The 17,186-nt window shown below is 39.3% G+C and overlaps 1 protein-coding gene across 7 annotated transcripts in view; it reads right to left on the bottom strand.

Annotated features, from left to right (window-relative positions):
• Positions 1–17,186, bottom strand: part of grik4 (glutamate receptor, ionotropic, kainate 4) — a 333,823-nt gene that overhangs the window by 102,632 nt on the left and 214,005 nt on the right. For all 7 annotated transcript variants that reach the window (XM_077566650.1, XM_077566644.1, XM_077566647.1 and 4 more), the window contains one exon: positions 6,909–7,074. In XM_077566650.1, the coding sequence (XP_077422776.1) occupies positions 6,909–7,074 (166 nt within the window). The remainder of the gene's footprint in view (positions 1–6,908; positions 7,075–17,186) is intronic.

Consider the following 17,186-nt stretch of genomic DNA (forward strand, 5'->3'; position numbering starts at 1 on the left):
AATTAAACTTGCTTACTGTAACTACTCCTAAATGCCGTATGAATTATTTATTTTGGAATGTTCCAACCTAAATATTCATAATGTGTTTAATAGAATGAAGCTTAAAGACAAATTAAATAGTTATTCCATCGTCACGAGCTGAGCTACCGTCGGTTTACATTATGTGATGATATTTTACAATCATACCTGAGCTTTTAATTTGCCCAAAGCTAAGGTGGGAAGGATTTAACGGACGGACAAAAATAATCATATTGCAACACCAATAAAGAAAATAAAGAACAATAATGGTTTCGTAGACATTTAAAGGCTCAAAATTACTGTTGCGAACACACACGATATGAATATTATTCAAGTGAAATTGTCACCTGAGTTCTGTACAAACAAATGCAGCTGCAAATGCATTCCATTTATACTATTATGAATATCAATGCTTTTGAAAATGGATGAATGGATGGAATGCTGAATTCATAGTGGGATACAATAAAGTTAGATTTTTAGTAGGGTGATATTTAGGTGTCAAAAGTAATCGATTATCCAACAACTAATTGATTATCAAGTTAATCAACAACTATTTTAATAATCATGTAATCATACTGAACCATTGTTTACCTTAAAATCGTCAAAATCCTCAAATTCACCCTCTCAATGATATTTTTCTTTCTGTAGTCAATCATGAAATGTTTTAATCGAAATCAAAAAGCTTTTAATTGGGAAAACAATGACTGCACAGCGGAAGACATGGTTTTGTAATACACTTTAATGCAAAGTAAAATTTCATCAGACTATGTATTGATGGAATAGTGGATTCTAAAAAATATTCAATAGTGACAGCCCTGTGATATTGGAGGCCACCAGGCTTATAAATGCGCAAACTACACAACCTTTTTTCTCATCATCAATTTTTAATAGTCACACTTGTGTGTCACTGATTGGTCTCCATTGCGCAATATGCTCATTTGTTTGCAACAGACTGCATTTTGAAAATCATTTATTTAGACACGAGACAGTGACTGAGGAGCCTTTTGACATTCTAATCGCTTTCATTGTTGTTTTATGTTAGGGTATTGCCATGGATGCTTCAATTTAAATCGCACATAAAAGTGTCAGTGTCAGTCACAACTGAAATAAGGACTGACATAATTAATCTTTTTGTTGCATTTCTGAATGACATGCAGCAAAATGTGAATACAGTATTGCAATTGCAAGTAATTGCAATTTATTTGCATTGATGTGTGAATTTTTTTCCAGTATTGGCTTTTAATAATGAAAAACAATCACATACACATTCCTATGTCAATTAATTTGACTGCAGTGCAAGGGCCTCAGAATTTGAATGTGGTCTACCTTATACGGACTTTAAAGATGATAAATAGTCAGTATCTTGTTATACTCTTATTCACTAAATTGCCTCCCAAGCACTCATGTTCAGTATTATGCACCACTTTAGTTCTGTATCATTATATAGAAGTTACTCCTTTACTGCAAAAAAAAAAAAAAAAGTTCACCTTGAGGAAAATCGTGATTTTAGCAAGGTAAGTCTCTTTAGACTGCAGAATAAAGACAACATTTCAAACAACCATTTCCTACTTTAACAAACAAGAAATGACCCCCAAAAGGAACTCAATATATGCATTGGGTAAAAACACACTAAATAGAGTAAAATAACCTTCCGAACTCAACAGAGTAACATTGCTTCATGTGCCTGCCGACATTTTCATTAATCATTGATTAGACAAGAAAACCTAAATGGAAGGCGTAAGCACTCAAGCAACCTTACATCTGTCCACAAATCAAATATCCGAATAAACTGAATCCAATAATTTTGCCAGCAAGGAAACGTGTTCAGTGAACTGATGTATGAACATGGAGCACCTCTCACCACCATGGCGGGTTAATTACCATTATCAGTCACAATAATATACACCAAGCCCTTTAATCATGCTCCCCAAGTCAACCTTACACCTTCCCTTACATTCTTTTAATCATCAAGGTGTCTTGCTAACCAACCCTGATTGTAGCTTACAAATGTGGATTTCATGTCAAGTGTCATCCCATTCACAGCTGCCTAGACAGGAAGTACTTTGCCCTCAGGAGGATTTTAGATGAACAATGGACAGGAGGATTTTCAGTGTGTTGCTCTTGACTATTTTGTGGACCTAAAGCAGTGCGTGCAAAGATTTGTCAATTGAAGCATCCATTGAAAATTCTACTGGCAATTGTGTGCAGCTGGTGTGGGATTAATTTGCATTCAATGTCACGTTCACATTTGCTTTGTGATTTATTCGTTTAATCAACTTCTTCTTGAAAGTGTTGGTCTGAATGTCTCTAAATATCACAGAATTTATAGACAACATGTAAATACTACTAATACTGGCATGGGTGTTTTTATAAGATTGAATAAAAGAACCCACTAGATCCTGTGGCCTGTTCTTTAACAAAATAAAAATGTCTTCTTAAATGTGCTGTTTGAGCTAAGTAGCAGCCACTCCCATTATCACCCCATTTACAAAAGTGCACTACAACGTCTCTTCAAATGGCCACAACAATAATCTGTGCAAATAATAAGATGTGTGTGTGTCCATATCTGTATTCGTGACGCTTTTATCTACCCACGCTGACACATGGGGAAACCCCGCAGGTTGACAAGGGCCAGGGAGATTTGTTTATGTAGCACTACACACACCATTAGCAGTGCATGGGGAAAAAAAAGATGTTTAAGGTCTGATTCCATTGTAGAATCTAGATTTGTAGCCAGATTTTGAACTTTATTTTTGTTAGATAGCGAGCAGTGCTGAACTAGATTTGCTCACCTTGGCATTGCAAATCGTGCAGTTAGGACGCTGAAACCCAGCACTTTAAGACAACCACAACAGCAGAGGCCCCAGAATTGAACCCTGTGGAACTCCACACGTTCCATTTTACATGTAAATTCATATTGCACATATTCGTCTGACTGCTTTATTTTATTCGGCATAGTTAGTATGTAGGGATTAGGATAGTAAAAAAAAAAAGATAAAAAATCACACGACGTACCATCACAACAGCCGTAAGTCGAATACTGAGCGCACCAAATTTCCTGCAGCACAGATAGACCAAGCCATGTAGTGTGATTACCTGCAGCCAATAATGGGCAAGTGGGGATCGTCACAAATCATTTGAGTTGGTCTGATGTGTGTCTTGGCCTCCGCCAAACGCCTGAGACTATTTAGCGGGCGCTAAATTGCATGTGTTCTTACTCTAACAAACTGACCGCACTGTTGCTAACAGGTGGAAAAGGGGTGAAAATGACTGCATATAAAAGAGAGTTTTGCACATTAGCCATGATATTCTTGCTGTTTGCCACTATACTGCTTTGTTGATGTGTCCAAAATGAGACAAAAACGGTCTCTTGGAAGTACAAGGATTCCATCAGACACCAGCAATATACTAACACACAGCAGGAGTGGCATGACTCGGTTCATTCCTCAAGCATTGAGTGGCATTTATTTTTTTTAATAAACTGGTAAAAAATTTACTAAAAACTCTCCTTGTAAAATTTACTTAGAATTTTAAGTAAAAAAAAAAAAGCCTAGTTTTTTTTCAAGTTATTATTATTATTTAAAAAAAAAAAATGTTTTTACAGTGTATCGCTCTAAGCCAGAAGCCATATGAGAATTGGGCATACAGGTCTTTTTATCATTATATATATATATATATATATAATATATATATATATATATATATATATATATATATATATATGAACTGGTAAAAATGTACTACAAACTCTCCTTGTAAAATTGACTTAGCCTTTTTTTGAGTGAAAAAAATCCTAGTTTTTTTCACATAATTATTATTATTATTATTATTATTATTTACAGTGTATCGCTCTAAGCCAGCAGCCATATAATAAGATGTCCTTGGATGGACCTTCATGCTCAACACCATAGACAAAATGTCTTATCAAATTCTAAAATATTTTGTCTGATGTGAAAGGTCCTTGTCACAGCAAAAGTACTTTCCCTTCTTGAGTAGCACTGTACAGTCGGCCATTACTGCACAATTGTTGCATTGGGATATCGGTCAAACATTGCATCATGAGAATCCCGGCTCGTCTAATGTCGGTGTTGGCGTCCAACCTACCTTTGGGCACAATTACACCTCCGCTCCTGTGTGTCTTCAGCCATCGTTGGAAAATATGCATGAATTGGTCACACTCTATTAGGCTGTCGGTGGTGTGGATGATTAATGAGGCCACAACATGTGGACGAGCCGTTGACAGCATGCTGCCAAGCCAGTGACTGACTGCAGTAGTCAACGTGGGAAAGGGCGGGGCTTGGGGGATCTGGGACCAAACGATTCTGGCGAACCTTGCGTCCAAAACGAGGCATGCTGCCACTCACTTTTCAACTGAATGAAAAAGGGTCACATGAGAGCATGCAATCAATATGCCCCATTTTGTGGACAATCTCCTACTTGATGCCAATGTATGAGACTTGTGGTTATCTGTCCTCTTTCCCTCGGCCCAATTGCTACATTTGCTTATGCTGTGCAGCATCCTCAACGAACCACTCTCCTATTTTATTTTTTCCCCCCATTTACTTTTCAGGCCAGCGCGCCAATGTACAGCCACAGGGAGGAAATAACGCTTAAAATTGGTTTCTTTTGTCCCAACACACCCAAGGTGACGTCCTGACTTCTAAGGGCACCTTAGAGGCCAGCATTGTTATCATTATTTTTAGCCAACACTGTCAGCTTCAATAATCAACTCTCTGGTCACAAAAAAACTGGATGTAAGCTCTGAATGACTGAGATCTACACTATAGGATAAGAAATCTCAAGGCATTTGGATCAATTAGTTTTATGTAGAGATTTAACATATAAAGACATTTAGTTAAAGGGGAAGTCAACCCCCCCAAAATTATTGACAATAATTAGTGCTATGAAGCCCCACTAGTCTAAATGAAAAACGGTATTCTAGTTAATATTGCGTTAGTGGAATATGAGTTGAGAAGCAAAATCCAGCAGTTTTTGTCAGTATCAGAAGGCGGCCATTTTTACACTTGCTGTTGACGAAAGTTGACATCACAGTTGCTCAGGTCTAAGGCAACGCCCAATCACAGCTCACCTATTTTCTGAAGCTAAGCTGTGATTGGTTGTTACTTGATGCTGCATTCGAGGATGGTCAGAAGCCGGATTTATCCGAACTGTTTTTTCCCAGTTCGGACCTGAAAGTGTTAGAGGCGAAAGTAAACATTACCAAAATGGCGGATAGTGATAAATATATTTTTTTAAATTTTGGTCCTAAAAAGCATTTCATACATTTCAGTAGTTCACCGTATAATTTCATGCAGGGAGATAGCGGCATACTGTCACGTATATTGTGTTACGCGGAGTGATGTCGAATATTTATGAATAAAGAAAGCTATCTAATCTAATACTCGAGTAAATTGTGTTTTACCATTCATGGTCTGTGTTTCCAAAGGGGTTGGCTGCCATTGTAGAGTGACATCACATTGTAGTCCATCACAGATGTCGGGGTACTTTTTTCCCTGAAATTCGCAAGTGGCATTTCCGAGTACACACACGCGCTGGTTCGAACTCAGAAAAGTACAACTTCTGATCAGCCTCGAATGCAGCATGAGACCTGAGCAGCTGCGATGTCATTTTTACTCGAGAGCAAGTGGCAAAATGGCCGCCCCTAACTCATATTCCATAAATGTCAGAATGTCATGTTTACACTAGTGAGATCACATATAACATATTATTGTCAAGAAATGTTTAAAGAACTACATGGAACTTTGACCCCCAAAAATATCTTTACAATTTTTACTTGACCATTTATGACTGAAGAATCTTCTAGTTAGTAGATTAACACCTCAGCTGTTCGTTCACAAGCTTCCGGCCAATAGTTTTCAGATTGGATTCGGGTTCGAATTTCCCATCCTCTGTCTGCAGACGTGACGCCATGCGCGCATTGTGTTTGTGAAGGGCGTGTGCAGTTTCAACAGGTGGCAGCAGCGACATTCAGTACCTTTAGAGAAATATTTGTTTGTGCATGGATTTGTACTGCGTACAAAAAAGAAAAAAATATATATGAATGTCACTGGAATGCTTTGAGTGACAGATGTACTTCTTAAGCAGAAATGAAAGGCGAGTGGAGTCAAATTGGGCTCTAAAGGGGATCAAGGTGGTTGGTTCGACATGTCTCAGTTCCATCCGTGTGCCGTTTGATATGTGACTAATGCATTTCTCTTCCTGAAAGTGTAAAGCTGAGTGTGAAACAAAAGAAAAAAAGGTTAGCTGGTGCTACTCAGGGTCATGGTGTCTTTGTCTGGGGAGTTGTAATTACTGCTCGCTGGACTACAAGAGGGTGGGAACAGGCCATGATTTAATCTTCCTTTCTATTTGTGAAAATAAATTTGCCCCAAGGGGATTGAGAGGCTTCTTTGAGGTCATTCAGTTTAGTATCTTTGGAATCTAACGAGTGCCTTTGACAAGGAGTCGGTGAGATCAATGCTGGCTTCAGATACAAAATTTGATCTCTTTTTTTCCCCTTTCTTTCATCTGTCAAAGCGTGATCTTTATCAGGTGGTGTTTAGGGACTACACAGACAAGCTATATTTAATTTGGATTTCAAGATGATGATTATGGAGTGCAGACTGTTTATTTTGGGATGTTGGCATCAAGCACGCTCTGCGGATTGCAGCAGCTGCTTCAGACAGTATGTCAGAGGGTGAGATTTTGATAAAGTGCCGCATCTGCTGCCGGAACACAGTTGTTGTGCATCTGGGATAGCTTGGTGTGTCAACACATCTTAAAGGAAAACACATAAAACACTGTTTGCACTTTGTCGGCAGGTGTAGGGAGGGTGGTTGGTGTGCAAGCTCCCCAAGTGTGTACACTGTGTGGGATTATTCTGTACTCACAGTCGGCCTGTGCACAGATGAGGCAGGCGGTGGTGCTGTTAAAGAAGGTGAGAATGCTTGCTACGGCCAGGCTGACATCCATGTTGGTTGGCCTCAGGTCGAGAGTGGTGAACCGCGGGAACTGGACTTTTAAAATGTCTTCTGGAGCCACCTTCACGTACGGTACCTGCACAGAGACAAAGATGGCAGTAGAAAGATTTACGCTTAATTGATGTTTGTCCTACCTGGAAGGTAGAGAACGGCGTGTTAATGTGAGACACTTCAGGTTTATTCTGCATACAGGGAATGTAGGAGTGTCTCAAGGTTCCGTTTTAGGTCCCTTATATTTATCCATGCATCAGCAAAAACATCTGCAATGCCCGGGCCAAATTTGCTCTCAGTGAGTGAGACAGATTTGTGAGCACTTAACACTTGTACAGGAAATGTATTTTTGTAATATTATGTTGTATTTTTGTGTATTGATGTGCGATTTGAATGCTTCTCATTTAAGGCTGGCTCTTATATGTGCCCAAGGGACTGGCCCTGAAAATTAGCTAAACATAGCTAACTCAGATAGATTTACCTTGTAAAATGTTGATTAATATGCATTGTCCCTTTTCAAATACAGGAAATCCTAACGTTACGGAGGAGTTCCGTTCCTATGCCAGCGATGTACAGACGCTCCCCTACTTACGAACATTCGAGTTACGAACAACGGTACATACAAACATGTCTGCGCGTACAGTATGTCGAAAAATGTTCGGAAAGAGATGCTGTAAATTAGATTTTGTATTGCGCGTAGTGCTTCTTTCCGCCGCTAATAGCGACGATTGACGCTGTGAGAGCTCATTGGAGGCTGAGCAACGTGTCGAGGAGGAGGAGGAAGAAAACGCCGGTCCCCATGAAGGAGGAAATAACTTTTGAAGCCGATTCCAGCGACGACGAAGAATCTCTCATGATATAAAATCCTCCTCTTCCTCCTCCTCCATCATCTCCTTAAGCATCGAGTACATCTTCCAAAAGTAAGTTAAACTTCATTTTATTTATCTTATTACGTACATGTACATACTGTGTGTGTGTCTCTCGCTCTCTCTCTCTAACATACGTAGTACAGTACAGTACTGTACGTATTCTCTCCATTTTATTAAAAGTTTTTTTCAGTACAAACCAATGCAGGTTACTTGTACAAGCCTTAAACATACTTATATAAACCTTCAATATACTTATATAGGCTTTAAACATAAATTATAATACAAAATATAGCACTGAAGCAACTTACGAACAAATTCACCTTACGAACGATCGTCCGGAACGTAACTCGTTCGTAAGGTGGGGAGCGTCTGTAACACGGATTTCGACTTAAGACGGATTTCACCGTTAAAAAGTCGATATTTGCATTAAAATACTTTGTACAGTCATTTTAAACAACACCACCCGGAAGATGCCGGAACCAATATTTTGTGTTTGCTGACGAACGGCAAAGTGGAGCTAAGGAAAAACTTAAACACAGAAATGTGACCCGCCTGATGGCGAGCTGACCTGTTCAATTGACCCCGTTGCTGGAGGTAACAACACAATTTTAAATACCTTAAAAATGGCATGATTACTGTGAAAAATTAACAAAAAAGAAGGTGCTGCGGACAAGGCACGGGTGCCATAAAGATCGAAACGATGTAGGTCGCGAGCGTCGTAACTCGAGGACTCAAATGTTACCATGGACCATTTGGTCAAGGAGGTCTGCATGGAACCTGAATTTTAACACAATCTTATTGAAAAGTCAAGAAAAACCAAGCCAGGTTATTTTGGGTTGTGATTAGCTATATGGTCATAATCACATTTCTGTCACTACCTGACAGTTGTCTGAGAAGTAGTAGTACCCACAACCTTTATTTCAACCAGCTTCAAAGCAGCTGACTATTCCACTTCTGACAGCATTTTTTCCACAGAAGCCTGAGGAGCAGTACCCTCAACCTGGATTTGAAACCAGCCAAACCACATCTGACATTTCTGAGACATATATCTGAGGGGTAGCATCCTCAACCCAGATTTGAACCATGTCGAATCCCGGCTAACCATCCCGCTTCTGACACGATTTGTCAGAGAGGCCAACGGGTCATATGCTCAACATCACATTTCTGCCACAATCTGATGGTTGTCTGAGGAGTGGTACCCTCAACCTTTATTTCAACCGTCCTCAAATTATGGCTGACTATCTCACTTCTGACACCAATCCTAAGAGAAGCCTGAGGACTCGGCGGAACCACCCATCAAACGTCTGACACCATTGGTGTGGGAGGTTTGAGGGCCCTCAATTCTTGCTTTCGAATAGAATAACTTCAACTCCCTATCCCACTTCAAAGAAAAGTCTGAGGTTAGTTCCTGCAACCCAAATTTGACCTCATGTCATCTCACTTCTGACACCTTGTGATATAACAAGCTCAAAATTGCCAAAATGCAAGGTGGAAAACATTAAAAGGAGGATGCCATCAGACAGAAAGATTGTGTGTTGTTGTTTTGGAAATCTAAGAAAACCCAGGGGGTCTATGTAGTTGCAGATGCATACTCAGAACACACAACTTGAGTGACTAATACTAAAATGTCTGTATGGATCACAAAATTTGTTTTCATACCACCCACAAGAACAAGCTCTTGTTACAGAGCGTTCATTTGAACGCCTCCTCAGCCACTGTTTTAAAACATTTTCTAACACGACTCTACGGCTCAGCTTGGCAGTTTGATTTCAGATGATAGGACGACAAAAATAGCAGCACATAACAGGAATCTAGTAGCAGGTGCTAATAGTATTTACAGGGCTGTAGTCAAGTTTACCTTTATTGAGTCCAAGTCAAGTTTGGGTCACACAGTTCCGACTCCAAGTCAAGTCCGAGTCCGCTGTCCATTGTCTTCTTAAAGAAACTGCAGGTTGCTTCATGTGTTTTTGTTTTCTGAAGACGTTGTGGCTAACGCCAGTTCTCGATGGTTGGTAAAACCAACCATTTTATTAACCCTGACATGACTGAAAGAATAAGACTTTCGCTTGCGGCCAGGTTAACCAGTCAGATGGCTTGCTGCCCGGTAGCTATGGTTACCGGGTGGCTAATGTCAATGTCAGTGCATTTTGATAGTCTGAAAACTTTATTTCAAGTTTCTTTTCAAGGAGGACGTTAATTGTCAGGAATAAAAACATAGTTGGACTTGGTCAAGTCGATAAAAATATTGTGTGAGTCCAATGGCCGAGTGTAAGACACGTCCAAATCAAATGCCAGGGAATTCGAGTCAAGTCCAGGACAACAAAAATAACGTTCCCGGACACGAGTCCAGCCCTGACTTGATAGCTATAACAAGGTACTTTTTGGGAATCAACACCAATGATCTGCTAACGTGATGCTGAAACATTTGTAACTCTTTTACCGAAGTAGCATCATTCACTTTGCTATGAGAAAATTAAGAAGGCTTATCTTTCTGCTGAGATTTTTTTTTTTTAATAGAGCACATTTTGTGATTGCTAATTGTGTCCACAAGCCAGGCTGAAATCCTGGCTTCATTAGTAGTACTCAGAGAATGTGATATCATTAATTAGTGGAAAAACTGTACAGTGTTTCCCGTATCATCAAAAATTAGACACGGAGGGTAAGAAAAGAAAAGTCAGCCAAGCCCTCGGTGAGAATCAATAAATACACTTCTCCAGTCCACTTCAGTCGCGGGCATGCAATCGTCAGATTGATTACCCTTGTTCTCACAGTGTTGATTTGCTGTAGCATTATAAATATTATATGTGTATTCCCTTACGGCCTGTAATTAAAGCCGATCAACCCCAATTGTTCTTAAAGTGTTTCTAGCGCAGGCTAATCTCTACTGCAGTTGCGTGAGGCGGAACCACTAACGTTAAACGCCTCTCAGGTCACAGAATCTGGAATTCTCCGTGCAAATGCCCTTTTCACACTGCACTAAATGTTGTTAACTGTTGTGTTTGTTGATCCTTGCAAGTGTTGTGTCTTTGCTTGTGTAAAGCACATTGAGTTGCCTTGTGTATGAAATTTGCTATAGATATAAACTTGACTTGCCTTGCCACTGTGAAAGAGACAACGCAAAATGACCGGTTGCCAGCATGCCCATATTTGGAAATACTGACGTAGCAACATACCAGGAAGTAAAAACAGAAATTTTCAAACCCAGCTTTCATCTATTTAATGTTTTTAATATCATGGAATATGTATCCGACTCAACACGATGATGTGACCAGATAGCCACGACCCAAGGTTGACCGCGAGGCCTGACTGGGAAATGGGGTGAGATCGAGTAGCAGGTGTTGGGTCAGTCAGCTGGCCAGGCATTAGGGTGGAGCCCAGTGGGGCTTGAAGGGGATACTGGAGGACATGCTGGGTCTGAGAAGAGCAACAGGGAAAGGAGCCTCTTCATCACGGCAGATTGCCTGTCTGTGCTCTTCTCAACAGCCATACATTGCCTTCCTCCTCGTCCCCATATTCCCTTGATTGGTTTTCAATCCTTGCCCATTGTTGTGTAATGGAGTCCCTTGGTGTCTGGATGGATGGAGGTGCAGCCAGTAGTGACAGCACCCGATGGAACGCTCAAACCTAGGTAATAAGGAGCCTTAAACCTGGATAATAGTTGGACAGCACGCAGGGGAACTGAGCGCCACTTTGGGAGTATCTTTGATTGTTCCAATTGGATTTGTCTGATTTCTACCTCTTTTTCTCTTGTTTCTCTATCTACCCCGGCCTATTACATTTTATATCCCACTGGTTACTTGTTGAATTTTGCCCTGGTAATACATTTGTAATTGAAAAACGCTACTTCCTATTGGGGATGGGCAGATAAATGATTGGTCATTAAGAATTTGGTTAATTGCTTAGAATTGAATGTTGATTAATTGTGTCTCACAACTAGTTTGCTGTCTTAACTCTCAGGAAATAACAGAGGGAGTTTTTATTCGGTTCATTGCTCAAATTTGCAATTTAAATCGAAAGGGTGTTGGTTGAAGCAAGAGCATTTTAACCCTATTCCTGTTTTGTGGGGTCCAATGGACCCCAGGCAGTTTGTGTTCCTAATATATATATATATATATATATATATGAATTCAAAGCAAATTCAAATTTATATATATATATATATATATATATATACATATACACATATATATATATATATATATATATATATATATATATATATATATATATATATACATATATATATATACATATATATATATACATATATATATATATATACACACATATATATATACATATATATATATATATACACACATATATATATATACACACACATATATATATATATATATATATATATATATATATATATATATGACCCCATATTTCAAAATTGATTTTGAAACTATAATTAACCTAGGAATGCCCTAAGAATGTGTCTTAGGAAGCAGCCTTATGCAGCAAGGGAGGTCAACCAAGGAAAGCATGTAGTTCATGGTACGGTTCGTCCATGGTACCGATCAGGCCACAGTATAGGATTGCAAACTTTGTAGACTGGCAAGTACGGCACCTTGCATATAGGAGAAGACAATTCCTTGAGGAGCTAGGAATAAGCCTTGTTGAAGAATAAACCAGGAGAGCCCAAAAGCTAGGAATACTATGCAAACACTCTAAAGTTGTTCTTTGCACACTTGGCTATCTGAAACCTCATGAGGACACACAGAGGGGGCGGCAGCCTACTGAAAAGGAAAGGTGCTACCTCTGTCCCCAAGATCAAGACAGAAAGACAAGAACATGCTGCTCTAACTGTGAAAATCTGTATGATAGGATCATACAGCATCAAGCATTCTCTGGGTGAGGAATGTTTGTTGGCACTGATACAAAAAGTAAAAGAACCAATTGAAAGGAAACCTATACAGAAACATTTGAAATTATGACAAAGATGTGATCATTGGATCTTGCATTCATAACACACTGAAAGTTTATTGAAATGATGGATACATCCATCCATTGTTAAGACAAAATCATGGGCATTGTGGAAAGAGAGGTCAAGTGTGAAGGCGATTACAGTTTTGTTTTAGCTACATTGAATCTCAGATATTTCCCAGTTATGCTACCATATACAATAATAACTCATTTTGTGTCAGACAATGAAGAGTACTCAGGTCAACAGTCACAGCATGTAATCAAACAAGTTTTTGTTGATATTTTGTTGGAAATGAAAATAATGTGTTTTTCCTTAACAAATACAATGTTTTTAAGTAAATTGCTGACCATGAGCAGGTTTCCTAACTTAAGTGGGGAACTCCATGCAAAATGCCTCCTCGCCAGCAGCAGACACCAATTTATTCAAACAGATCCATGGTAAAGCACTAAAACAAAGCCAAATACACTCGGGGTCCATTGGACCCCAAAAAACGGGTAACGTAAGTTTTTCCTAATAGCAGGAATAGGGTTAAGACAGACATGGGCAAACCCCGGCCCGCGGGCCAAATACGGCCCGTTATGCGTTTCAATCCGGCCCGCCGAACTTATCCAATAAGGCTAGAAAAACAAATTTTTTTTTTTTGATTTATTTTTTTTTTTCAGCTCAGTGGGCGAGTGGTTAGAGTGTCCGCCCTGAGACTGGGAGGTCCTGGGTTCAATTCCCGGCCGGGTCATACCAAAGACTATACTAGACTATATAACTTCTACACACCCGGAAAATATGATCACTGGGTCGGGGTCTCACTGATAAGCTCGTTTACGCACAGAAAGGGGACAGAAAGATACGCAGGGTACATTCATAACAACGTTTGCAATTTATTAAAATAAACGGGAGAATGGCAGTAAGCTTAACTCAAGATAACTGATTCAAAAAATATAATCCTTCCTGGATTTGGACATTTACAGCAGGAGACGGCAGGGTTTTGTGTTGAACACAGCAATAATGTCCTGATAGTCCAGAGAATCGGTCAATTCTTTTTTGAAAGAAAGCAGGGACAAAGAGTTCAGTCTATCAGTCAACATTGTGGCACTGTTGCGTGTTTTGATCCTTTTGACAGCTGAAGATAGTCTTTCTACATGTTGTCATGGGTGAGGTGAGGAGCGCGCATGCAGGAGACTGTTGATATTGGTGAATACATCCCCGGGGCGTGCGTCGTGCACTTCTACGAGCGTTTCCTCGTTGGCTTTTGGCTTCTTTTTGAGCTGCTGCACAAACACCGTGTGCTATGCGTCCCCCACGGAGATGGAAAAGTGGTCAGAGATGGATTGGATGTACGCGCTTTGTCCTCAGCGCGTGACAGGCAGCAGCGGCTATCATGCAGCCACATGTGTCACACGTACTGTGGGCCCGGGTTAAAAATGGGTGGGCCAATGGAAAAAAAATCTTTAACGTTACGCCTTGAATTGAAATCTATTAAAAATAGATGCAGTCACCAGGTTTGACAGATCACAGTGTATGTGCTATTATAATCTATTTACATTTCTCCTCCCACTTTGCCAAATAGTGTGTAAATGCCGCATCTCGCATATTCATTGAGGCAAACGTACTACCTGGATTAGGGCTATTTTATAATAATCATAATAATAATAATAATACATTTCATTTAAAAACATGCACCTTTCAGAACACCCAAGGTCACTTTACAAAACATAAAAACACAGCAAAAGTTGAGCTAAAACAATAAAAATGAAGCTATTGGAAAAGCTGTTTTAAATATGTGGATTTTGCACATTTGAAAAACGCAGTCCTAAGTGCACACTATAAGTAAATTGGGTTGCACATTTATCTGTGTGTTTTTACTGTGCTATGAGGTCCAAATGCTCCTGGTCCGGCCCCTCTGTCAAAATTTCAAACCCATTGTGGCCCGCAAGTCAAAAAGTTTGCCCACCCCTGGGTTAAGACCTACCTCAAAAATATCAATCATCATGAATGGCTTGCGACCAATCCACGGTCAGCAAAACCAGCTGGGATAGGCTCTGGCAGATCCCGTGATAAATGCCATAAAAAAATGGATGGATGGGAAAGTAATCAATCAGGTTTTAAATCAAATCACAGGCTAAGTAGCACCACATCACATCTAAATATAACGTTGGCATGGAAACAGAAGTTCTACACATTCAAGGAGCTATACTCAATTCATATTAAGATAGTATTTCAAAAATGAAAATTAATTGATTCAATGTGTGTAAAGTTGTCATATAAAGCTCAAGAAAATAGTCTAAGTAAAAACACACTACAGTCAATGAATTCTGGAAACACCTTACATCCCACTTTAATATGCATTGATGTAATAAATTCAGTCTACTATTGTAGCATATCGATCCCTCATGTTATCAATCGGAGCAATACTATGAATTGATTACCTAACAGCAGCCATGCGATGTTTTGACTCAGAGGTGCTCCGAAGACAGAAAATCAATGTCCCGCATGAAGAACAGCAAGTTGTCAACCACATTTGAGGCACCTGCCACACTTCTTATCTGCAACCAACAGCTCGTATAATTCACCCGTACTGGTCGATTAATCTGAACAGTAAAAACAGGAAAATCTTTTCCCACGCATGCCTGCAGGGGAGTTGCTTTTAAGACGGCAAAAAGCTTCCGTTAGTATTGCAAAGAAGCATGTAATGGTAAATAAGTTACTTTTTCCTCAAGCTAAGGATTCCTTTATAGAACTCGGATTAATCACATTTGATGAAACTTAATCAATGGGATGCATCTTAGCCTGTCAATATATGGTAATGGCTGTGAGTATTTTGCGTGATACATGCATATGTGCCCTTCCCTTGCCGTATGCTCGACCCCCCCCCCACCCCCCACCCCCCAATCAGCTGCTTTAACAGATGTAATAGCAGACAATGTGCCACTAGAAAATATCTATTATCCCTCCCACCCCGCACCAAACATCAGTCGATGTGAGATCCTGACTGGTGAAAATGGAGACATGTCTGTCACTTGTGTCACTAAAAATGAAAAGGCAGAGTATATCTGTAATGTTTTATCTTACACTGAATTACAAGTTTAAGTAAAATAACTAAATGCTGCGCATGAGTAATATGGCACAATTACCCTTCCTTATTTGTCATTAAAGTTACAACACGATTTAACGAGTGTTTTATTCTTTGCAACATCTTACTATTAGGCTGGTTTACTTCTGCTTAAATTTGCATGACAATGTTTAAATACAACTATTTTTTTTTGTTTTTAATTTTTTTTTACACTTAAAATAAAGGTTTTAGAATGGTGGCATTTTGACCTCTGGGGCAAATTATTCTAATTAAAATGGAGGTGCCACTGTTTCCTACTACCATTCCATTATTTGTCTGACTTATTTCAAGCCTCCATTTTGTCTTATTTTTTAATATCGAATATGTGAATATATATGGTTATATTTTCATCTCATGAATGTAAATGAATGTAATATTTTCCTGCACCTTCACCCTGTTTTTAAGGTGTTTAATTTGCTGCTTGAAAATAGTGATCACATATTTTCAGTGACTCTTAAAACAAATATCTGAAACTCAACTTTTGCTGTTTTAAAATAAATTGAAGTGCATTATATTATTATTTGAGCATCTGCTCAGAGTCATTTTTTTTGCCACGGGAGTAGGCTTAATTGCATCTGAAAATTGCGCGGGGGAAGAAAATAACAACTATTTTCAAACATTAAGACCCAAAGGTAGCCTTGGCTTTCTGGTGGCATTTTCTCTAAAGAAGTGTCGCGTTGAGTGCTGCTGAAAGACAGATGTTTATCAGCGAGCTGACTGGAGGATGAGGAGACGAAGACAGAGTACAAGTCAAAGAGGCGGGAAAGCCGAGACGTGAAACCTTCAGCTGGAATGTCATATGGGAACGACGAGAGAAACTGCAAAACGGGAAATATAGACATCCCACAATGGTGTAAAATTGGACAATTTGCAGTGCCAATCTGTCACATGTATTTATTTTTGTGCAGACCACAGACAACATAAGTGTCAAGGACATGATGTACTTTAGTTCCAAGAGAAAGCTTAGCAGGAACGCTGATCTGTCATAGAAATAATTTTGTTTGGCTGTAAAACGGACAGTAGTAGTGAGTGAGTGCAGTGTGGGTGTTTTTGTTCAATACACTAAATGGATGGATGCAGGTGTGTGTGTCTAATATATACATATTACATAATAGTTTGCAAGTACATGATACAAAAGGATAATAAGGCCATACATACAAATTTAAAAAAAAGGAAAAAAATTGCAATTGAACCCGAAACCAAAAGTTGGAGATAATCAGCCAATCACATTCAACTGTGTGTCAGCGTTCAGTAACATGTAATATTTGGTCACAAAATAAACATATCAA

This window comes from Vanacampus margaritifer, chromosome 5 (assembly GCF_051991255.1).
Source record: "Vanacampus margaritifer isolate UIUO_Vmar chromosome 5, RoL_Vmar_1.0, whole genome shotgun sequence".
NCBI classification, from domain to species: domain Eukaryota; kingdom Metazoa; phylum Chordata; class Actinopteri; order Syngnathiformes; family Syngnathidae; genus Vanacampus; species Vanacampus margaritifer.